At 37.7% G+C, this 25076-nt stretch overlaps 3 protein-coding genes across 5 annotated transcripts; 2 read left to right on the top strand and 1 right to left on the bottom strand.

Moving 5' to 3' along the window:
* Nucleotides 1–1885: 1885 nt before the first annotated feature.
* Nucleotides 1886–5133, bottom strand: LOC130729409 (pentatricopeptide repeat-containing protein At1g74600, chloroplastic). Its single transcript, XM_057581165.1, has one exon. The coding sequence runs from the start codon at nucleotides 5006–5008 to the stop codon at nucleotides 2291–2293; it is 2718 nt and encodes a 905-aa protein (XP_057437148.1). The 5' UTR covers nucleotides 5009–5133; the 3' UTR covers nucleotides 1886–2290.
* Nucleotides 5134–17333: 12200 nt separating this feature from the next.
* On the top strand, nucleotides 17334–24745 carry LOC130729408 (disease resistance protein RPV1-like). 3 transcript variants are annotated; one of them, XM_057581161.1, is made up of 9 exons: nucleotides 19597–20299; nucleotides 20499–22412; nucleotides 22503–22564; nucleotides 23078–23149; nucleotides 23322–23359; nucleotides 23453–23926; nucleotides 24067–24147; nucleotides 24268–24318; nucleotides 24729–24745. In XM_057581161.1, exons 1-2 carry the CDS (start codon nucleotides 20057–20059, stop codon nucleotides 22329–22331), a joined length of 2076 nt encoding a protein of 691 aa, XP_057437144.1. In that variant the 5' UTR covers nucleotides 19597–20056; the 3' UTR covers nucleotides 22332–22412; nucleotides 22503–22564; nucleotides 23078–23149; nucleotides 23322–23359; nucleotides 23453–23926; nucleotides 24067–24147; nucleotides 24268–24318; nucleotides 24729–24745. The 3 variants fall into 3 exon arrangements, with proteins under 3 accessions (XP_057437147.1, XP_057437144.1, XP_057437146.1); XM_057581163.1 differs by having other exon boundaries at nucleotides 23453–23970; XM_057581164.1 differs by lacking the exons at nucleotides 22503–22564; nucleotides 23078–23149; nucleotides 23322–23359; ... (2 more) ...; nucleotides 24268–24318; nucleotides 24729–24745 and adding exons at nucleotides 17334–17903; nucleotides 18037–19111 and having other exon boundaries at nucleotides 19266–20299; nucleotides 20499–20638.
* On the top strand, nucleotides 17392–18205 carry LOC130719730 (TMV resistance protein N-like). Its single transcript, XM_057570342.1, has 3 exons — nucleotides 17392–17497; nucleotides 17561–17903; nucleotides 18037–18205. The coding sequence occupies exons 1-3, from the start codon at nucleotides 17392–17394 to the stop codon at nucleotides 18203–18205; spliced, it is 618 nt and encodes a 205-aa protein (XP_057426325.1).
* Nucleotides 24746–25076: the final 331 nt, after the last annotated feature.

Genomic DNA, 25076 nt, shown 5'->3' with positions numbered 1-25076 from the left:
CTCTTAGATCCACTACTTCTCGAGCCACTATTTCCTCCTATCTGACTACAAAAACGTGGTTGATCACGGAGAACGCGCCATTCTTCCATCAAAGTAAATTGACCAATCTTCCCACTTGCGTATAATTCCTGCGCTCTTGCGATAACATCATCCTCCGACCAACCGCTTCGGTGCTCACGCTTAGCGCTATCATAAGCGTCAATCCATTTACCCAGTCTTGTGTTCATATAATTCCAACGGTTTCGGCAGGCAACCCAATCGCGCGGAGGATCGAATGAGCAATGCTCATTACAATACTCAGCAATATCTCTCCAAAATGTTTCTCCTTTCTGGTTTCTTCCCACAACACTGTTTGTTCCACAATTAATACACCCACTAATTAGCACTAGATTTTGTGCAGTGTTCCATGCGGGTGAATGAGCTTTTTTGCTCTTAGGAGTGATTTCATTGACTTCATTATCAGCTGACCCGCCACCAAGATTGACTTGTGTTGAAAATTCCGGAAATTCCGGTACATCAATACTCGGAAAATTTTCATGAACCATTGGCATATAACCACTAGACTGAGGTGTTTGAGATGAATATCTCACAGATCCATAAGATGGATGAGAGTTTGGAACAATTGATGACTGGTTAAAATTTTGTATGTTTTGAGGAAGTTGGTACGAATATTGATTTGGATCTGGATAATAGTTTGGATTTCGAGGACGTTGGTTGGAGATTTGATGTGGGACTTGATAATAGTTTGGATTTTGAGGACGTTGGTTGGAGATTTGATGTGGGACTTGATAATAGTTTGGATTTTGAGGACGTTGGTAAGAAATTTGATTTGGATCTTTATATTTGTTGTGATTTTGGTTGTAAAATGGGTTGTTTGAAGAATTCTGAGTGTTGAAATGGTGATTGTTGGGATCCATTTCAATACAAATGCTAATAGATAGATAAATAAGATGGTGAGAGAGATAATAAGAGAGTGAAAAAACTTTTTTTTTCTGTGTCCAAATCAAACGAACCAAGTCTCTATTTATAGAGAAAAAAAATCATGAATTTTGGTATAATTTTTTTTTTCAGAAAATATTTTTTTTGATGAAATAATTGAGTTCAAAAGATAAGGAAAAACGAAATCTGGAGCAACCAGTCAGAACGAGTCATGTGGCAGGAGCAAAAAAAAAAAATTTCTCTTTCCTGCAGACAAGGCGCGTCACGCGCGCCTTGTCTGCGCGTGTGGTCCACGCGCCTGCGGTGGCCACTGACCTCGCGCCACGTGGCACACCGCAGGCTCTTTAATTTTGTTGAATATCTTCAACAATTTCCCTCTCTCTCTCCCTTTTCAACCAAATTCAACAACCATTAAACCTCTTCAACAAAATTCAACACACTTCAACAAACAATTCAACCATTCATTGTGGATGGTTATGAGAGTCTAACTTATTTACCAGTGAACTAAGACTTTATTGGTAATCTCGGATATATATATATATATATATATATTCTAATAATATTAATGTTGGGAAGAAAAATGTCAAAAAAATGCTTTACTCCCATAAAATTCTAATAATAATAGTTCCCAAGCTTATCTCAATATGGAAATTATTTGCATAATAAACAAATAATAGGAGTTGGAAATTTTGGTACCTTAACAGCCACCAGTATTTTGGATTTTGGAGTAATTTTAAGACCAAAACCAAAGTGAAGCTGAAGTTCCATAAACAGCAAAATCCTTATACCCAATAACAATAATAATAACAATGCTAAAAAACTCGGTATCTGTTGGTGGAAACAAGAGTGCAGCAGATAAAGAACAAGATGGCAATATGAATCCTAATATTCTATACTCAATAGCATTTCACCTGCATTATGTACCATAGAAACTCTTCTATCAATATTACACCATTAACACAGCAATTTCCTCATTTTGTATCTGATTTTCTTGTTTCAAATAACATTTCTCATGAAATTTACAATTTTAGGCCTCTAGGCTAAGGACAGCCAAACGTTGAAATTGGTTAGGAAATAGGAAGCAAATGCAAAAATCATGATTCATTACATATTTATGTTGCTGGATTGTGCAAATACTTACAAGTTACAATGTAATAAACGTTACGGCTATATATCCATATCCTGACATTTCTTAAGATGACTACTGTGCATCTAACATCATCCAAAATGCTGGTTATCTGCTTCCATGAGAATCTAGCTTTCAAATGTGAACTCACTATTCTTTTTCAATATGTTAATGTAACGGAATCCGCAAGAGAAGAAATTAGCAGCTATCATGATATTATGCTTTTCACGCAAGGCTCCAACCAGCCTCTTTCTTGATGCCAGTTCTATTAAAGGAGCTTCTAATCTTGGTGACTTCTTCCCACTGTCCTCCCTCTGCACAGATATTTGAAAAGGAAACATAAGCACCGGCATCACTTGGCCCCAATTCCATTACCTTTTCGGCTGCTAACTTTCCGAGCTCAAAATCACCATGGACCTTGCAAGCATTAAGCAAAATTCCCCATATTAAAGCATCAGGTTCAAGAGGCATATTGTTGATTAAACTTTCAGCCTCTCTCAGTCTACCTGATCGACCAAGAAGATCAACAATACAAGCATAATGACGATGACCCGGCTTAATGTTGTAGTCTTCGACCATTGAATTAAGATGGAAGAAGGCTTCTTCAACAAGACCACTATGGCTACAAGCCACTAGAATCCCAACAAATGTTACCGCATCAGGCTGGACTCCTTCTTTTCTCATAAGTTCATAAGCAGCTAAGGCCTCTGCACCTTTACCATGTTGAGCATAGCTCACTATGATGGATGTCCAACCTATCAGGTCAGTCTTCTCAGCATCATCGAATGCTTTTCGGCAATCCTCAATGCTTCCACATTTTGAGTACATTGTCCCTAGTGAACTACCAACAGAAACATTTGTTTGTAAGCCCAATTTTTCAACATAGGCATGCAGTTGAGTTCCAATATCTGACCGGTACAAAAGCGCAGCAGCCCCAAGAATGGATGAAATTGTGAAAGCATCAACTGTTACATCAGTCAGAAGCATATCACGGAACAACAATAATGACTCTTTAATCAAACCCTTTTGGCTATATCCTGAGACCAAGGAAGAGCAAGCAAAAACATCTTTTTGAGGCAGCATATCAAACACCGCCCTTGCCAAATTCAAGCTTCCACACTTAGAATACATGTTGACAACTGCCCCACCAACAACTGTGTTTGTTCCTAATCCTAAACGAAAAGCGTAGCCATGAATTTCTTTACCTGTATGCAAAAAGCGGAGATCAGAAATCGCAGTTAGAGTTGAGTTTAAGGTAATTTCATCAGGTACAATTTCTTCAGATAGCATTTCCTTGAATAGCTGAAGAGCTCGATCCGGACATCCATGCTCAGCAAAACCAGAAATCATGGAGGCCCATGACACATTGTCTTTGACAAGAACTTGTTGAAAAACTTTATAAGATTCCTCTAAACAACCACACTTTGAGTACATAGTAAAAAGTGAACAGCCAACAGAAACCGCAGTTACTAACCCAGACTTCAAAACGTAAGTATGCATCTGTGACCCAAGATTTAAGCAGCTCGTAATACTTAACACACTGCTTATACAATATTCATCAGGTTTCACTCCTTCTCCTAACATTACAGGGAATAACTCAAGTGCCCTTCCTGGATTTTGGTTCTGAGCAAAAGAAGAAAGCATGGCTGCCCATATGCTCTGATCCTTCATATTTTTCATCTCGCCGAAGGCTAACTCAGACAGTCCAACTTCTCTTATTTTTGCATACATGTTAACTAAGGCAGCCCCAACATTAACATCCAAATTCAACCCTAATTTTAATACCAAGGAATGAATTTGGCCCGCCTCCACAATCATCCCGGATTTAGCACAAGCAGAAAGTACACTAGTAACAGTGTAGCTATTTATCTCCTGCCCTATTACTCTCATATCTTTGAAAAGCTGTAGTGCAAAAGTAATATCATTATCTTGCACAAACCCAGAAATTAAAGCAGTCCAGGAGACAACATTATGGACTTTCATCTGAGAGAATTGTCTATAAGCCTCCCTCATACATCCGAATTTCACATATAGATCAATGATAGCAGTCTGCACAAATACATCTGTTGCACCACATTTGATCACCCATCCATGAACTCCTTTTCCAATCAACACCTCTTTAAGCCCGCAACATGCTGTTAAGATGCTTGGAAATGTGTAACTATTTGGCAATAACGATGCATGGCACATTTGATTAAACAGATCCATTGCAACCCAGCCATCTCCATTCTTAACTGCCAAAGAAATAATAGCATTCCAACATGCCACATTAGCCCATGAAGCTGAAGCATCATTAAAAAATCTTAGAGCCTCCTTAAAGTTACAATTTTTGGAAAACATAGTCATCATTCGAGTCTGAACATAGCCACTGGAAAGGAAACCATTTTTCATGACAAGTGAATAAACTTGCTTGCCAAATATTGGAACTTGCAAGGCAATGCAGGCCGAGAGAACACTCGCATAACTAAACTCATCAGGCTCAACACCAAACAAATGCATCCTACAAAACATCTTCACTGACTTCTCATACATCGAATTATGGTCATAACCAGATATCATGACATTCCAAGAAACAATATTTGGAAGAGCAATTGTATCAAACAGCTTGTGGGCAACAACCATGTCAGCAGATTTACAGTAAGAATCGAGCAAAGAGTTCATTAAGAAGATGTCAGATTGTAAATCATGAGATTTAAGCAAATGGGCATGCAAGATTTTTGTGTTCTTAGCAGTGTGCTTCCTGAAGAACTCGTAATGACGCAATAACTCAAAAGTGGTGGTCTCTTGTTCATGTTTAGTGCATGAAAGTGAAACGAATGGCTTTTGAACAAAAGCGAGGGAAGAGGTGAATCTGCAAGCAAGTTGTGAACTTTTCCTGTGAAACTTTTCATTGATTAGAGAATTCAGAAGGACCAAACGAAGGGCACACAACTTCACAGCCATATACAATACTACAACAGACTCTTCTTCATGTTTTTTTTAATCAACTCTTCTTCATGTTTAAGGTAGCGTTTGGTAGACATGTGGGAAGGGAACGAAACGGGACATATAGGTAGCGTTTGGAAACATAACAGAACAGGACATAACAGAACAGAACGGAACAGTACGGGATGGAACAGGACGATAATGTACTGTACACTGTGTTTGGTAAATATATAACGAACAGATCAGAACTATAAAGATAATTACACATATACCCCTATTATATTTATTGTTTTATCAAGCTTGTTTTCCATTGAATATTGTTTCGTATATACTGTATATTATTTTAAATGAACTTTTTATTCAAAATTTAGATTGATTATAACATTTTGAGAAGGAAAAGATGATTAGGTTTTTCTTCTTCCACACAAAACGTGCAAGCCTGCAACAACAGCTTTTATGGCTTCTATCCTTTTCATGGCTATTTTCTCTTACAGCCGCCGGCAAGCCCCATCGCATGCAATTAGTCCGCCACGGCGCCACCGGACCTCCACCACGCCGCGACCAGGGACCATCACGCCCAGTGGCCAGATCTGCCGTCGTGGATGCTCAGGCCACCGCGCGTCCCTCTCTCTTCTCTCTTCCTTCGTCTTTCCCTCTCATCCCTCTTTTGTCTGTTTCGATGCCCTGAGACTGGGGTTTCCATGAATTTTGATTCTACCATGATTGAGCAAAATCAAAACAATGGAGTATTTAGGAAAAAAATGGAAGATGAATTGCTAGAGGGATCTAAGAGCACTGTGTACAAAAATGCACTTTGTTTTTTGTCCCAAGAAATAATACATTGAGCAGAATGAATGCAGAAGAAAAAAAAGAAAGAAGACGGACGTAACAGATGGAGGCTTGATGAGAAACAGAGGAGATGGAAGGATAAAGATCAGGAAATATGAGAATAGGTTGGGGTTATTTCGTCTTTTTAAAATTTTTAATAAGGTGTTCCGTTCCGTTCTCTTCCGTTCCACCCTTTTCTATGGAACCAAAGTGTTCTGTTCCAGAAGCTTTTTGTCCCGTTCTGTTCCATCTTAAAAACATGACAAACACGGAACAGAACCAATATGTCATGTTCCGTCCCGTTCAGACGTGTCTACCAAACGCTACCATAGGTTCTGTTATGTGTTTGTCATATTTTTAAGATAGAACGGAACGAGACAAAAGACTCTCCTAGAAGGGAACGGAAGGGAACGAAATAAATAATAATTGGTATTATCTCATTTTGTGAATGGTTTGTGATTTATGTGTGTGATATGATTTGGTGTGCTGAATGCTCATCATTGAGTCATAGAGGCGGGGAAGAACACTGACCGAGTCAATGTCTTCCTTACGTTTTTGTGGTGTTTTGTGTGACTGTGTTACACTCTCGATTTTGTTTTTCCTTACTTAGCAAAGATGGTGGATGGAACCATCGGCTAAGAAAGGATGGCAGATGGAGCCAGTGAACAGAGTGCGTCGATCAAGATGGTGGATGGAACCATCAAGGTCGATGAGATGGCGGATGGAGCCAGTGAACGGAGTGCGTCGATTGAGATGGTGGATGGAACCATCAAGGTCGATGAGATGGTGGATGGAACCATCGGTGAAGCAGGGATGGTGGATGGAACCATTGGTCAGACCGAGATGGTGGATGGAACCATCAGGAAAGACGGGATTGGTGGATGGAACCAACGATCGTATATGGTGGATGGAACCATAGATCGAACAAACCAGATGGTGGATGGAACCGTCGAATGGACTAGGTGGTGGATGGAACTACTGAACGAGTGAATTGGTGGACGGAACCTTTGAGCTCGGTGTCCGAAAAGTTTGTTTTCCCGTGTCTGAGCTGTTGATGTTGCATCCGGATCACCTGGGTGGAACGCCGACCAACGTGTACCGGCATGAGCATAACACCTGTTTGACTTAAACTTTTGTTGTTTTGTGTGACCGCAACGAGGCAGTTTGGGTCGTGTTCTAACGGGAGAGTTCCGTGAGGTTCTACGACGGGTGTCTAGGTTATAGACAGTGAAATGAGAGTGACTTGAACATCCTTACCAAATATTTTTCCTGATTGTCATCTTTTGGATATTGAGCCTGATCAACTTGATATTGGAAAATGGTGATCGGAATGATAGTTGGTGTTGGACTATGAAAGGAACGTTAAGGAGAGACGCATTCCCTTTGTGAGAATGATGTGGAACTAGACCATTAGAGATGTCACGTGAAGACCAGAAAGATGAGACTAATGACAATAACCTATGCGTCGAGACGACTGGGAAATTTGTAGGGAATATCAGAGTGCGCAATGGAAGCATGGTATGTCTTCCTATAGTAGTTTCGAGGACGAAACTATTTTTAAGGAGGGTGGTATTGTAAGACCCTAGACTTACCTATGTAATGCTTAAGTGATAGATTGAATTAAATGAAACTTTTGGCTAAGTTTGAGTTTTGACAGATTACGCCTGTCAACTTGTGTGAATTTTTAGAGGGTCTTAAAGACCTCATTTGGGAAACCTTCCTTCAAGAGAGTTGTAGCCCTCTAAGTTTAGAAAATTCTCGAAGTGGAATCAGGTCATTCCGACCCCTGTAGCTCGAGATATTTGACTTTTACCGAGTGTGGTTCTGGCAGTAAAGTGCCAGCGAATTAATTTGTGCATTTTTATTTTAATTCCGAATTTGGTCAGGTTATTTAATTAAAAGGAGTAGGTTTTTAATTAAATAAGACCGGGTTAGGGTTTTTAAATAATTGGGTCAAAGGTGATGAGATTTGGACTTGAAAAAGGAAAACCAAACCCTAGCCCACTTGTGGTTTGCATGGGATTAAGGGGAAAACCCTATTTTCTTTCCCTCATTCAGAACAGAAACTGCACCCCATCTCTTCACGTGAAAAACCAGAGAGAGAACAATGAGAGAACTCGAGAGAGCAAGGGGGGAGGTCGCCGCCACCACCACTCACGACGCGCGCGCGAGAGAGAGCTGGCGAGAGGGAGAGAGATCGCGAGTGGAAGTGGGAGAGACCGAGAGCAAGCCAAGGAGGTTTGGACAGCAGGAGAAGCATCTTCTTTCTTTCTATTTTCAAGCTCTAAAACAAGGTAAGGGCTGGTCCTAGGAGTTGGGTAGCATGTCTAGGCCATATTGCCATGCTTTGACATGATTTTATGTATGAACTTGATTGATGTGCTTGGGGTTTTGAATATGCGATGTGTGCTGGACTTTTTCCATGTGATATTGGGTTACACTGTGAACATGTTACTATATTTGATGCTGGTAGATGACTTAGAACCCTTAGAATAGAATGGCTAAAACGAAATTGATGGCAAATGCATTCTCTGTCAGATTTCTGTGCTGGGAAGTAAACTTCAGGTCCTATTTTCACTTGTTTCTGGTCGCCAAATAAAGAAATGATTAACATACAAATTGTAGAGCTTCGAAAGAGCTTTCCAGGCATATAAAGATCATAAATTTTGGTATAGTATTGTGTTGTAGGTCGTTTTGGGTAACTGTCATACCTGCTGTTTTTCCCTGTGTCGGACAGAAACTTTAAGGAGTAATATCACCTAATTCTGGGGCTCAAATGAAAATTATTTTAACTAGAGAGTTGTATATCTTTAAAATAGATTTCCAGAAAGATATTATACATGATTTTTTGTTGGAGGACGCATTCTGTAGACCAGTTTCAATGAACGTTGTTTCTGCTGTCCAAAAAGCTAAGTTGCGAAAATGTGTTGTTTTCCATGCATAAGCCTTATGTAACCTTATTTGATAATTTATGCCATGTTGTGCCATGCGTAAGTGTAAGTTTATGCTATGCCTTACGTGAATTGTGATATTATTGAAAATTGTTCAAAGGGTCGCTCATCTAGCTGTAATTCCCGATGTGTCTGTGATCGTTTAATTGTTGTATTTATGCGATGTTGATGTAAGACTCTAGGTTGACTTTAGAGACTTAAACAAAGAGAAACGTGTAATTAACTCGCTTGCAAGTAAATGTGAATAATATGGGCATATGTCTAGTGTAAACTATAGCCCATGAGAACGATGGGCTTGCACGCGAGGGAGAATTGTGGATTGACTGTTGGTCTCCACGTGAAAAGGTTGACTGCGGTCACCTAGAGATTTTGTGGATCATTGCGGCTCCACGTGTTTGGTTGACTGCGGTCACCATGAGATTTTTGTGAAGTATTGCAGCTTCACGTGATTGTACATCTGCGGATGTAAGTGATTGGCCAAGGCAGGATTGGTGGGTTGTGTGATGTGAGATTCCGTTAGTAACTGACTCTTTCCCATAAAAGACATATAATGTACTTATATTATGTTGTTGTTGATTTTGTCATTATCATTCTTTTTGTTGGACCTGACCCTGCTTGTTTGCTATGTGTTTATTTTGGGGGGGGGGGGGTAGATGGTCGTGAAGATAATGGCGACGACTCATTCTTGGGAGTTGATGCTACGTGACGAGCCACTACCGGATGACGACTACACTTCTGATGAAGAGGAAGAAGATAAAGAGGAAGGGGCCAAGGATATGGTTGGGTTGTGAGACATCCATTTTTCTTTTGGGTTGAGAGTACCGAGTTTTGGAAGTATTGAACCATTACTTTATTTTAGTTGAGATAGTTTAACTTGATGTAATTTACTTTGAAGTTTTCTTCCGGATATTTATTTCATACTCTTTTCAATGATTAATAAAGTTTGAGGTTTACGTTGATGATTATTTCCGCAAGTTTGAAATGGTTAAGTTTCGAGAATTTTGTAAAATTGAACTTTTACCATTAATTCAAGATTAATAAATGAATCGACGAAAACTCTTTACGAAAATTGGTTAATTAGTTACTGTGTAACACTCGAGAAATCGGGGCGTTACATTGTGGTATCAGAGCTCCGGTTGAGAAACCAGAGCATTAAGGGTTTTGGGCTTACGAGTTTCCGAACTCGTTGTGTTTTTTGTTTTTGTTTTTGATAAAGATGTTTTCAAAGCTTCGCGGTGAGATTAGGTAGACTTGTTTGCTAAGATGTTTGCTTGACTGTGAGAATGTCTCTGATTAGTATCATTGCCGTGATACTTGAGATTAAGTGTTGACTCTATGTCAAGATATTTTGAGGAAGTTGATCTTGGATGAGGGTCATAAGAGTAGATTAAGTATTCATTCGGGAATGACAAAGATGTATCAGACTTAAAACTTCATTTCTGGTGGACTGGGATGAAGAAACGAGTAGTCGAGTATGTATCAACGTGTTTGACATGTCAAGAGGCGAAGGTAGAAGCTAAGGATGAATCTTAGTGGAATGACTTATGAATTCCAGAGATGAGATGTCAAGGGTACATGATTTTTGAGGTTGAAGTATTAGAAATTGAATCGATGGGATATGATCTCAATTTATGTGGCTACGGGATGATAGGGACTCATTGACCTTTCCAGTGATTTTTTTATAAATTTTCATCTTCGACATATTAAGCCTAATCGACTTAATATTGAAGGGGGGTGATATTCAGAATTGTAGCTGGTGATGGACCATGATAGAAAGGTTGATAGGAATTGATATATGTTGGTCAAATCTGAGAGATGAGTTTTGTTAGGTATTTGATCCCTTTGTGAAGAAGTCGTAGTGCTAAGAAATGAATATTCATCTAAAAATTGTTGAAGAGTTAGAGGACGTTATTGGTGCGAACTCGGTGAAGGTTTAGATTTTAAGTCCATAAATTCTTGTCCTAATTGTGTAGGACTTAAAGTTTGTTAGAATTGGATTGAGAGATTAAGAAGTTGATTGGTGTCATAGTAATCAAGCTAGAGAAAGAAAGTTTTAGCATAAGTTGAATACATGAGAATGTTGATATGGATTTCAGAGAAATGTGTTAGGATTACTAAGTGAGATTGACTAAGCTGGATTAAAACCTTAGGGGTTAAGATTGTCCTTGAGAGTTGGGAGACAGGTATGAATAAGAGATTTAATGGTTTTAGTTGTGACGATAGCAATTGAACCTTTGAAGATTAAAATCTAGGGAGCGAACGTTGGGCTAAGTCCCTAGAGGCACAGTATATGGTTTGATCTTGAAGGGAATGAATTATGAGTTATGCAGAGATTTCAGACTTAAAATAGGCTATAATTTGACTTGTGGATAAGTGAAAGATTGATTTAAGGTCTGAATGAGGATAGTTCTGAAACAAGAGATGACGTATGGATTGTTAGGTATTGAGATGATGATTAGCTTATAAACGGTTGATCAATTGGACTTGGATTTGGCGCCTAGTGCCCTAGTACGAGCGTGATAACTAGGTCTATCTGAAGATGATTGCTAGATATCTAAGGGTTGTTGTTGCCTTGTATGTCACCCTTGAGGTGAACTTGCATGACGTCTCCCAGGTTTTGGGATGCGTGCTGACACTACTTGTAAGATCGAAGAAAAGTGAGGGATTGAAAGGATGTTTTAATTAAGGGTTGTCGCTTACCCAAGGATTGAGATTGGAAGGGACGCTCCAAGTGGGACACGCCTGACCACATCGAGACTTTGTGTCTATTTTGGTAAAATAAATAATAATTGGTATTATCTCATTTTGTGAATAGTTTGTGATTTATGTGTGTGATATGATTTGGTGTGCTGAATGCTCATCATTGAGTCATAGAGGCGGGGAAGAACATTGACCGAGTCAATGTCTTCCTTACGTTTTTGTGGTGTTTTGTGTGATTGTGTTACACTCTCGATTTTGTTTTTCCTTACTTAGCAAAGATGGTGAATGGAACCATCGGCTAAGAAAAGGATGGCAGATGGAGCCAGTGAACAGAGTGCGTCGATCAAGATGGTGGATGGAACCATCAAGGTCGATGAGATGGCGGATGGAGCCAGTGAATGGAGTGCGTCATGGTGGATGGAACCATCAAGGTCGATGAGATGATGGATGGAACCATCGGTGAAGCAGGAATGGTGGATGGAACCATTGGTCAGACCGAGATGGTGGATGGAACCATCAGGAAAGACGGGATTGGTGGATGGAACCAACGATCGTATATGGTGGATGGAACCATAGATCGAACAAACCAGATGGTGGATGGAACCGTCGAATGGACTAGGTGGTGGATGGAACTACTGAACGAGTGAATTGGTGGATGGAACCTTTGAGCTCGGTGTCCGAAAAGTTTGTTTTCCCGTGTCTGAGCTGTTGATGTTGCATCCGGATCACCTGGGCGGGACGCCGACCAACGTGTACCGGCATGAGCATAACACCTGTTTGACTTAAACTTTTGTTGTTTTGTGTGACCGCAGTGAGGCAGTTTGGGTCGTGTTCTAACGGGAGAGTTCCGTGAGGTTCTACGACGGGTGTCTAGGTTATAGACAGTGAAATGAGAGTGACTTGAACATCCTTACCAAATATTTTTCCTGATTGTCATCTTTTGGATATTGAGCCTGATCAACTTGATATTGGAAAATGGTGATCGGAATGATAGTTGGTGTTGGACTATGAAAGGAACGTTAAGGAGAGACGCATTCCCTTTGTGAGAATGATGTGGAACTAGACCATTAGAGATGTCACGTGAAGACCAGAAAGATGAGACTAAGGACAATAACCTATGCGTCGAGACGACTGGGAAATTTGTAGGGAATATCAGAGTGCGCAATGGAAGCGTGGTATGTCTTCCTATAGTATTTTCGAGGATGAAGCTATTTTTAAGGAGGGTGGTATTGTAAGACCCTAGACTTACCTATGTAATGCTGAAGTGATAGATTGAATTAAATGAGACTTTTGGCTAAGTTTGAGTTTTGACAGATTACGCCTGTCAACTTGTGTGAATTTTTAGAGGGTCTTAAAGACCTCATTTGGGAAACCTTCCTTCAAGAGAGTTGTAGCCCTTTAAGTGTAGAAAATTCTCGAAGTGGAATCAGGTCATTCCGACCCCTGTAGCTCGAGATATTCGAATTTTACCGAGTGTAGTTCTGGCAGTAAAGTGCCAGTGAATTAATTTGTGCATTTTTATTTTAATTCCGAATTTGGTCAGGTTATTTAATTAAAAGGAGTAGGTTTTTAATTAAATAAGACCGGGTTAGGGTTTTTAAATAATTGGGTCAAAGGTGATGAGATTTGGGCTTGAAAAGGGAAAACCAAACCCTAGCCCACTTGTGGTTTGCATGGGATTAAGGGGAAAACCCTATCTTCTTTCCCTCATTCAGAACAGAAACTGCACCCCATCTCTTCACGTGAAAAACCAGAGAGAGAACAATGAGAGAACTCGAGAGAGCAAGGGGGGAGGTCGCCGCCACCACCACTCACGACGCGCGCGCGAGAGAGAGCTTGCGAGAGGGAGAGAGATCGCGAGTGGAAGTGGGAGAGACCGAGAGCAAGCCAAGGAGGTTTGGACAGCAGGAGAAGCATCTTCTTTCTTTCTATTTTCAAGCTCTAAAACAGGGTAAGGGCTGGTCCTAGGAGTTGGGTAGCATGTCTAGGCCATATTGCCATGCTTTGACATGATTTTATGTATGAACTTGATTGATGTGCTTGGGGTTTTGAATATGCGATGTGTGCTGGACTTTTTCCATGTGATATTGGGTTACACTGTGAACATGTTACTATATTTGATGCTGGTAGATGACTTAGAACCCTTAGAATAGAATGGCTAAAACGAAATTGATGGCAAATGCATTCTCTGTCAGATTTTTGTGCTGGACAGTAAACTTCAGGTCCTATTTTCACTTGTTTCTGGTCGCCAAATAAAGAAATGATTAACATACAAATTGTAGATCTTCGAAAGAGATTTCCAGGCATATAAAGATCATAAATTTTGGTCTAGTATTGTGTGTTGTAGGTCGTTTTGGGTAACTGTCATACCTGCTGTGTTTCCCTGTGTCGGACAGAAACTTTAAGGAGTAATATCACATAATTCTGGGTCTCAAATGAAAATTATTTTAACTAGAGAGTTGTAGATCTTTAAAATATCTTTTCAGAAAGATATTATACATGATTTTTTGTTGGAGGACGCATTCTGTAGACCAGTTTCAATGAACGTTGTTTCTGCTGTCCAAAAAGCTAAGTTGCGAAAATGTGTTGTTTTCCATGCATAAGCCTTATGTTACCTTCTTTGATAATTTATGCCATGTTGTGCCATGCGTAAGTGTAAGTTTATGCTATGCCTTACGTGAATTGTGATATTATTGGAAATTGTTCAAAGGGTCGCTCATCTAGCTGTAATTCCCGATGTGTCTGTGATCGTTTAATTGTTGTATTTATGCGATGTTGATGTAAGACTCTAGGTTGACTTTAGAGACTTAAACAAAGAGAAACGTGTAATTAACTCGCTTGCAAGTAAATGTGAATAATATGGGCATAGGTCTAGTGTAGACTATAGTCCATGAGAACGATGGGCTTGCACGCGAGGGAGAATTGTGGATTGACTGTTGGTCTCCACGTGAAAAGGTTGACTGCGGTCACCTAGAGATTTTGTGGATCATTGCGGCTCCACGTGTTTGGTTGACTGCGGTCACCATGAGATTTTTGTGAAGTATTGCAGCTTCACGTGATTGTACATCTGCGGATGTAAGTGATTGACCAAGGCAGGATTGGTGGGTTGTGTGATGTGAGATTCCGTTAGTAACTGACTCTTTCCCATAAAAGACATATAATGTACTTATATTATGTTGTTGTTGATTTTGTCATTATCATTCTTTTTGTTGGACCTGACCCTGCTTGTTTGCTATGTGTTTATTTGGGGGGAGGGGGGTAGATGGTCGTGAAGATAATGGCGACGACTCATTCTTGGGAGTTGATGCTACGTGACGAGCCACTACCGGATGACGACTACACTTCTGATGAAGAGGAAGAAGATAAAGAGGAAGGGGCCAAGGATTTGGTTGGATTGTGAGACATCCATTTTTCTTTTGGGTTGAGAGTACCGAGTTTTGGAAGTATTGAACCATTACTTTATTTTAGTTGAGATAGTTTAACTTGATGTAATTTACTTTGAAGTTTTCTTCCGGATATTTATTTCATACTCTTTTCAATGATTAATAAAGTTTGAGGTTTACGTTGATGATTATTTCCGCAAGTTTGAAATGGTTAAGTTTCGAGAATTTTGTAAAATTGAACTTTTATCATTAATTCAAGATTAATAAATGAATCGACGAAAACTCTTTACGAAAATTGGTTAATTAGTTACTGTGTAACACTCGAGAAATCGGGGCGTTACAAAAATCACTTCTAAAATTGAAAGCACTTATTATATTTGTAGACAACATTAAATGAAAATCTACTTTTTCAAAAAATCACTTAAAATAAAATTATTTATTTTTTCAAAAGTGAAATCACTTTTTGTAAGCAATGATAAATGAGTCAATTAGAGTGCGTTCGATTCAACTTATTTTGGAAAAAAGAATCACTTTTTAATAAAAATCACTTTTTAATCAAAACATCACTTTTTGTGTTTGTTTCAGCTGAAGTTAAAAACATATTATTTAAAACAATTACTTTAACTTATCATGAAAATCTATGATGATAGATGAGAGGGGATAAAAAAAAGTGATTTTAATTAGACTAGTCAAACACGAATCGACTTAATTAAAATAAAATCAATTATTTTTGCAAAAGTAAAATCAGTTTTTGTAAGCAATGATAAACGAGCCAATTAGAGTGCGTTTGATTCAACTTATTTTGGAAAAATCACTTTTTAATAAAAAAATAACTTTTAAAATCAAAAATCATTTTTTGTGTTTGTTTCAGTTGAAGCTCAAAACAGATTATTTGTAACAGTTACTTTAATTTTTAATGAAAATCTATGATGATAGATGAGAGGAGATGAAAAAAAATTGATTTTAATTAGAGTAGTAAAAAACGAATCAACTTATGTTTTTCTCAAAATCTCTGAAAAAATTATAGTAAAAATCAATATTTTTAATTTAAACAAACACACTTAAAATAGCTTAAATAAATAATTAGGTTTGTGCTTTTTTCAATAGCATAGTGAAACAACTTAAACAATATATAAGTGATTATTTTAAAGAAATTAGTGATTATTTCATGAAGTAAGCATAAACAAACAGTTTCTATGCAAAATCTTCAATTAAGTTCAATTTATTTTCATCAATCAAATATTAAACATGCAAGGTTATATATGTAATTAAAATCATGGTTCTGTTATATTGACTTGGAGTTAGCAAACACAACACACAAAACATAATTGTCCTGTTACATCCTGTTTTGTCCCGTTCCGTTATATTCTGTCATGTTCTGTTCCGTCAACAAACGCTACCTAAAAGTAATAGTGTGTTGCAATAAAAATCGAACATTTAACCATAAAAATTAAAAACAATCAAATTAAAATTTTAAAAAATTAAAGAAAAAAATTGAATTTCAATTGAATTGTATTGAATTTGAACTGGTCATCGATTCTGTCATAGCACTAGGTTAATACATTATTGATCGAACCATTGAGTCAATAATTAAACCGGTTATCTCGTGTATATTGAAAAACTTTAAAAATTAAAACGTTGGCTAACACGATTTAACTCTTAGGTTCTCCGACTTAACCCTAAATTAATGTTAAATTTAATAGAAAAATAAATTTAATATAATTAATTTTATTATCTTTTCATAATTTAAGAATGTATATTTATATATGTACTATAAATGTATTTATGCTAACATATTAGTGTTATAAGCTTACATGAGGAGGAATATTTTACATGAAAATTGTTCATGTTAAAAAAAATTTAAAATTCATTTTATATGATTTAAGTGTATTTTTAATAATTTTAAAATAATTTAAACAATAATTATATATCTATGTACGATTACATATCTAGACAACAAGAACCATACCTTCAATGCATCACACAACTACACATCTTGGCAAATAAAATAAAGTTGTACCAGTGCAAAAATGAAGATTTGGTCAGTTAATTCATGTATTTTTCATAATCTTTATATTTGTTAATTTAGTGTATGGTACAAAACACTAAAATTAAGTGTCTGAATTTAAGTTTTTATCAAAATATTTACATTTTTATTTTCCAAAAAAAAATAAATATTTACAAATTTATTATGATTGTTTTTTCATTCTTAGTATCTTAAATTTTTATGAGATTAATTTCTATGCACCGACGGTGGTGTAATTAATCAAAATATTTATTGATTTTTAAAATATAATAGTAAATTTTAATGTGCAACGAACGAGTAAAAACAGTAATGATGAAGAACGTCAAACAAGTGGGCAGAGAGCTCAATGTCGGCAAGCACATGGGAAAAGGCTTATCTTTTTTGTGTGGTCAATGATGGTACTTTCATTCAATCATGGGCCGAAGCCAAGATAGTATAAACGGAAGGGGTGGACACTCGTAACTTTGCACAAAAAGATAACCACCATAAACAAAGAAAATTTGATTACAATAAATGTCTGGGAGCTCTTCTTCGGCTGCTGCTGCAACAAGTGTTATGGCTCATCCTTCTCCTGCTACAAAGTATGAAGTGTTTTTGAGCTTTAGAGGGGTGGACACTCGTAACAGCTTCACAACTTATCTTAACGATAAACTTGTCTAGAAAAAAATCAAAACATTCATAGATTACAACATAGACAGAGGTAATAAGATCTCAGATGAGCTCTACACAGGGATTGAAGAGTCCATGATTTATGTCATCATTTTCTCTCAAAACTATGCTTCTTCGGCGTGGTGTCTGAAGGAACTTGTGAAGATCTGGGAATGCAAGGAGAAATATGGAAGGCATGTGATACCGGTTTTCTACAAGGTGGAACCAGCAACTATTAAGTATCAACAGGGGAGTTATGAAAAAGCTTTCGCTGACCATATCAATCAAAAGCGGTTTGACGAGGAAGAAATAAAGAGTTGGAAAGTTGCTCTAAACAATGCAGCTGGACTCAAAGGCAACAGTGTAGATGACACCAGGTGACTATGTTTTGCCTTGATTATTTTTTATTACATTAATAGGATGGCCTTAATTATAATATATAGGGTTAAATCAAGGTTAATAGGATGACACCAGGAAGACTAATGCTCTAGTTCCATTTGTATGTTCCAGACCAGAAATCAAGGTTGTTGATGGTATTGTGGAAGATATTGTAAAAAAATTAAATCGTTCTTTCTCAAGTACTGATGATCAAGGAATGGTTGGAATCGACAAACATATTGCACAGATGGAGTCCTTGTTGCAACTTGAGACAGAAGGTGTTCGGATCATAGGAATCTAGGGCATGGGAGGAATAGGTAAAACTACACTTGCTCGAGCACTACATAACAAACTGGCTTCCAAGTTCAGTTCCAGCTGCTGTGTTTTACATGCCCATAAAGAAATAGAAAGAGTTGGAATAGACTCTCTACAAGCAAAAATCTTTTCCGAACTTCTAGACAACGAAGCTATCCCTTCCAATGGATTGGATTATGCAATTGAAAGGATCAAACGAGCAAGGGTTCTCCTTATTCTTGATGATCTCAAAGATTCAAATCAACTTAAAGAATTAGTTGGTGGACATGACAACTTCGGCCAGGGAAGTAGAATCGTTATCACTAGCAGAGACAAGCAGGCGCTTCAGAAAGCTGAAGAAGATAAAATATATCAAGTCACAAAGATGAGTGATGAAGACTCCCTACAACTCTTCAATTTAAATGCCTTTAAACAGAACCCTTCTGTAAAAACTTATAAGACCTTGGTAGAAAGGGTATTAGAATATGCTCAAGGGGTTCCATTAGTTCTCAATGTTTTGGGCAGGTTGCTTTGTGGTAAATCAATCAAAGTATGGGAAAGTATGCTAAAAAAGCTGCAAAAGTTTCCCCATCATGAGGTTTTCAATGTGTTGAAATTAAGTTATGATGGGCTGGATGATGAAGAGAAGGACATATTTCTTGAGATTGTTTGCTTCTATGTAGGCGAACTTGAGGACATAGCACTGGATTTACTAGATGGTTGTGGTTTTTCTGCTCACATTGGAATGGATGTTCTTAAAGATAGGGGACTTATATCTATTTCGCACCATCAAATCGTGATGCATGATCTAATACTGGAAATGGGCCTACAAATTGTTAGTCAACAACACGTCAACAACAATCCTAGAAAACATGTTGGTTTATGCAAGTATGAAGAAATTTATAACAAGCAGGTATATTCTTTTGCATCTTAAACCCCTCTTGATATTTCACATAGTATAGTGGCCTTACTTCTCACATACTACTAAGCACTTAGCTGCTATTAAATTTCATGCAACCATGTTCTTTCATGTTTACTTATCTCTAATTCCTTGTATTTACTTCTAGGGGACGGATGCAATCAATTTCCTCGGCGTGTGCAAAATAGAAGAAGATGAACTTGATCCTGAAACTTTCAAAAACATGCATAGTCTGAGAATACTCTATTTCTATAAGTATATGTTAGAAGTCCCATATTGGCTAGAGATAAGGCCAATCAAGTGTTTATAAGGGTTGTGCAAACCTCAACTCTTGAGCTAGCTTTTGTGGTTGAGTATAGGCCTCCCAATTTCTAATATGGTATCAGAGCCTATCCTAGATCCATTTGTTGTGTGGAGACATCCCATATTTGGGCCACCCGTTGTTGTTCCCACGTTCCAGTCTGTTCAAATCCTGGACGTGAGGGGGTGTGTTAGCAACGGGTGGCCCAAATATGGGTGGTCTCCACAACAAATGGATCTAGGATAGGCTCTGATACCATATTAGAAATTGGGAGGCCTATACTCAACCACAAAAGCTAGCTCAAGAGTTGAGGTTTGCACAACCTCAACTCTTATAAACACTTGATTGGCCTTATCTCTAGCCAATGTGGGACTTCTAACACACCCCCTCACGTCCAGGATTGAACAGACTGGAACGTGGGAACAACAACGGGTGGCCCAAATATGGGAGGTCTCCACACAACAAATGGATCTAGGATAGGCTCTGATACCATATTAGAAATTGGGAGGCCTATACTCAACCACAAAAGCTAGCTCAAGAGTTGAGGTTTGCACAACCCTTATAAACACTTGATTGGCCTTATCTCTAGCCAATGTGGGACTTCTAACAATACTTTATTCGGGCAAGGTCAATCAAATATGAACCTTCCTCCTACATTTCTTGAAAGTCTTCCGGATTGTTTACAAATTCTTTGTTGGGAGGGATTTCCTCTAAGATCTTTGCTGCTGAGCTCTCGTCGAAAAAATCTTCCGGATTGTTTACAAATTCTTTGTTGGGAGGGATTTCCTCTAAGATCTTTGCTGCTGAGCTCTCGTCGAAAAAATCTTGTTAAACTTTACATGCGCAATAGCCATCTTGAACAACTTTCGGAGGATGACCTGGTACGTCAATCTTAATTCCTTTGTATTTTATTTATGAATTATGAATAGTGTTCGATTTTCAATTTTATCAGTATAGAATTGAATGCTCTTCCTGCTTTATATATGTATAATAATATATAGCACTTTTGTTCATTATGCCATGTATATAGGATTAAGTTTACGTACTTTCTTGTCACCTAATTATTTACTTTTGCATCAGGAATTACCTAATTTGAAAAGACTCGATCTCAGTTTTTCTTCGAATCTGATTCAAATACCAGACCTTTTTAAGTTTCCAAATATTGAGGAAATAATTCTCGATTGTTGTAGAAGCTTGATTCAAGTTCACTCCTCCGGTTTCCTCAACGAGCTCAAACTTTTATGGTTAAATAGTTGTGTTGAGCTTACGAGTTTGAATATTCGTAGCAATATTCTATCAAGATCTTTTGGATTAGTGGGGCTCTATAATTGTTGGCGACTCAACGAGTTTTCAATATGTGGAACTAGGGCGGTTGGTGAATTCTCAGGAGCCAAAGAAATTTACGATGATGCACGATGTCTGGATGTAGAATATTCAAATGATCTTGGAAAATTAAGAGGAATTACACCGTCGGGATTTATCCATGAGCTCTGTTGGTTAGACCTCAGTGATTGTTCATACCTTAAAAGTCTTCCAGCTGACGTTTGTAAGTTGATATTGCTAAGAAGACTTTATCTAGATTGTTGCCTAGATTTGGTAAATTTCCCTGAAATAGAAGAGCCAATGGAAAACTTAGCGGTGCTTTCTTTGGTGCGAACATCAATACAAAAACTACCTTCATCCTTGCACCGTTTGGTCGGGCTTGAAGAATTGAACTTGTTCAATTGCCATAGGTTGAAGATGATTCCGTCTTCCATTGGAACACTCACCAAACTTTGCAAGTTAGATCTTCGCTACTGTGAATCACTTAAAACTTTTCCCAGCAGCATTTTCAAATTGAAGTTGACAGGACTTGATTTAACTGGTTGCTCAAAGCTAAAGACCTTCCCAGAGATCTTGGAGCCTGCAGAAAGTTTTACTCACATTGGGTTAATAGGTACAAAAATTAAAGAACTCCCTTCATCATTGGACCGCTTGGTGGGTCTTCAAACCTTGCGTATAGCGTCTCATGATCTAGAGTCACTTCCAAACACCATTGGCAATCTAAACCTTCTCTCTTGCCTTTACATTGAATCCTGTGATAAATTAACAGAAATCCCAAATGACATAGTTCGCTTGTCATCATCATTAACGAAATTATCACTGAGAAATATCGGAATTGTTAGCCTTCCGGAGAGTATTGCTCATCTTTCACGCTTGGAATCACTTGATGTAAGTCGATGCAAAAAGCTTGAATGTATCCCGGCACTTCCACCATCTATGAAAAAGTTATTGGCATTTAATTGCCCATCCATTACAAGAGTGGTGCCAAACCCGTCGGATTCCAAAGAGGGTACCTTCATATTTAATTTAACCAGTAGTGGTGAACACAATCCAAGTGCTCATTGTAATATTGTGGAAGATGCCAGGCGTAGGATCATTGAGGGTGCATATAGGTCTGTGTACTATTGCTTTCCAGGGAGTGCAGTTCCCCATTGGTTCCCTTATCATTGTGAGGGGAATTCATTGACTTTGGATAAAGATTCTCTAAATATGTGGCATGATAACAGGGTCTCTGGTTTGGCTGTGTGTGTCGTTTTGCAAAATCCATTTTGTGATTATCTTAGATTCAGCTTAACATATGAATCTGATGGCCGCACACACGAACTTCGTTGCGATGATGATCAGCTGGAAAAATCTTTGAACAAGAGTTTGTTTCAAATGGAAGATGACATGGGATTTCACACATTCCTATGGAAATATGACTTAATGGACTCTGCAAACATCGACAAAGGGACCTTTCATGCCCTCAAATTCACATTTGAGACCAGCACTCTCACTTGGTTAAATATTGCCACCGTGAAAAGGTGCGGAATATGCCCTCTTTATACCAAAGAAAAAAAAAGGAAATTGAATGATGGCCTAGTTGACTGACTCTTTTAGCCTTGTTCGAGTTTCAAATAATGACTTCGAAGAAGAACGTAGTCGGAAGAAACATGCTGTCAAATGGTTTGGGTATGTTGTGCTAACAAGCTAAATAACTTTCCTTTTTACTTTTTTTTTCTCTATTAACCTTAATTGATAGGTGATTTATTTTTATTGCAGGCATTTCAAGTTGAGCAAGAGTCGTCACTTAACCTGCTCATATTTATGAGTCCATGATTTAGGTATGTCGTGTTAATTGTGGATTTCAATTAATTTGAAATTCGTTTTAAAGTATCAGAAGAACTCCTTTTAATCTTTTCTTCCTTAACATGTTTATTATCAATTGGAGGTACTCGATATGTGAAATTAGTTGAAAAGTTACCAAATGTAAATGCTATTATTTTATTTTCATCTGTGCTATATGCCACAATCAATTCTAGTACTAAAGGCGATAAATCACATGTGTCCTCTGCTATTTTTTATTTTTCCTAATATTCAATCTGTTCTACCTGTTTGACTTAGCATGTAATTATGCTTATTAAAGATAGGATGCGAAATAATAATGGAAAGGATGGTTTACTCGTGTGACTCTTCCGCAATTCAAACACCAGACAATTAGTTTCAAGACATGAAAAAACATAACTAGTTAGAGATTTTTATGGAATGTTTTGTCAAAACTTGATCTGTTTTAAGTCAGCTTCAATTTCTTTGTATTCTTCCCATTTTTGCTCCTTCAAATTGTTAGCATTGTGCAGGGTGTTGCCAAATACAGCTGCTCACATGGCATGAGAGGCAGTATAAATTCTTCAGGATCTCCATTTGAAATGGTAAGTCAATAATCATGTTGATAGTCTTCTGAATCCTGTCAAGCCTAATATTCCCAGCTTTAATTTTATGACAAGGTTTTGACAGTTATAAATGAATCTCATATCATTGAATTAGATTTGTCAATGTATTTGTAGAACTGACAATTTTTTTTGCTTGTTTAACCTGTAATAGATAATTACAAAATGTTGTTCTTCATCATCTTGGTTTTGGTAAGTGGTGCTTTCAAGCCATGCGAATTCACTTTTACTTTGTGTTTTACTTTATGTGTTACCATTAATAGGTGATTATTTTTATTGCTGCAGGTATCTATTTCAAAATCATTTGGATATGGTGGACACTCCCACAACTCTGGTCTCAATTTCTGCACTCAGGCGCTGCTTGGCGAGCTTGTTCCCACTTTATGTTGAGCACGAGTCATCACTAAGCCTACTCATATTATTTGAGTCCATGATTCGTAAATGTTGTAGGCATGTACATGTAGAGTTAATTGTGGTTTGACAGCTATTTTGATATCCATTTTAAGTTTTTAATGTACAACTTTTTGAGTAATTTCTATAAAACAACAGTGGAAAAGCTTAATTTAGCGTTAAAATCAAGATCGAATAGTTTCTATGTAACTACTTACAAGCTAAAATCTTATCATTTTTACTTTTTCTTTATAAAATATTAGGATTATACAAAAGTGGGGAGTCCTTATTCTTGTTATGCACTCACAAGTTTTGTTCTTTGTCAGCAGTTTGTGAAGATGTACACATCAAGGAAGAAAATCTACAAGGGTAAGGATGCTGATCCTACTGAGTTTGAAGAGTCAGTCGGGCAGGTGTTGTTTGAATGTTGTTGTGGATGCAGTTGCTGGTTGAGTGGTTGCACTTTTTGCCAATGTGTAAATGTTTTTTATTGACTTTTGTTGTTGCAGATTACAGGGATTTTATGATCTGGAAAATAACTTTCAGGAGCTTAAAAGTGATTTGAAGGATCTATACATCAATTCAGCAGTGTAAGGATGAGTATTACATGCTTCTGTGTGTGTGTGAAGGGTCATGAGTTTTCTGTATGTATTGTGACCTGTGTTTTTACTGATTCGCTGACAAACTGTTGTTATTCATGTCCCTTACAGGTTGAGAAAATCTTTCAGTAAGACTTGTCCAAGAAGAAGTTTAGTGGCAAGGTAAATTTAGTTTAAGTTATTTCTGTTTTGTAGACTAAGTAGTTAATTTGTTTTCATTGACATTTTTTTGTTAGTTTGAATTCATTTCAGAAGAGTGCTAACAACTCACTCTTTTAGAGACACATTTATTTTTTGAAAAGTCAACACATTTCTACCTCTTCTTAAAAAATGTATTGACTTTTTAAGAAATGAACTGAACACAGGGAGTGTGTCATTAAAAGAATGTGCTACTAGTTACTCCTCTGTCCTGAGGAATTTCTTTGTGACCCTTCTGAACCCGCTCTTACTAAGTATTTCCCCCTCAGTAAGAAGACTTGTTGAACAATCTCATCTTGATTATTCCTTACTTTTGAGTTGCTTTCTTTTTTTCATTCTGTCATTGACCTGTTTAAATCATATTAAACCTGTAGGGTGTAATTTTGATTGCCACCCGGAGGATATTGAGGCCACCAATGAAGGGTTTTGTTGTTCAACGTCCCCGCACGCGAACCCTTACGGTTACAGCTGTTCATGAAGCAATGCTGGAGGATGTCATGTTGCCTGCTGAGATTGTTGGGAAGCGTGTTAGGTACCGAGTTGATGGATCCAAGATTATGAATGTAGAGCTGTTGCTTCCTATTAACTTCTAAAGCTTTCTTATAAGATAAAACGCCTCTTTACCATGCCAATGTATGTATTGGAAATGAATTCCCTTGGTAAAACGTGTGTGGAAGTTGTTGTCATTTTTGCCGCTGAAGCTTGCAAAATGATTACCTTTG

This window comes from Lotus japonicus, chromosome 1, assembly GCF_012489685.1.
Source record: "Lotus japonicus ecotype B-129 chromosome 1, LjGifu_v1.2".
NCBI lineage: Eukaryota > Viridiplantae > Streptophyta > Magnoliopsida > Fabales > Fabaceae > Lotus > Lotus japonicus.
The sequence above is the reverse complement of the archived record's forward strand: the minus strand, read 5'-3'. Positions and strand labels throughout refer to the sequence as shown.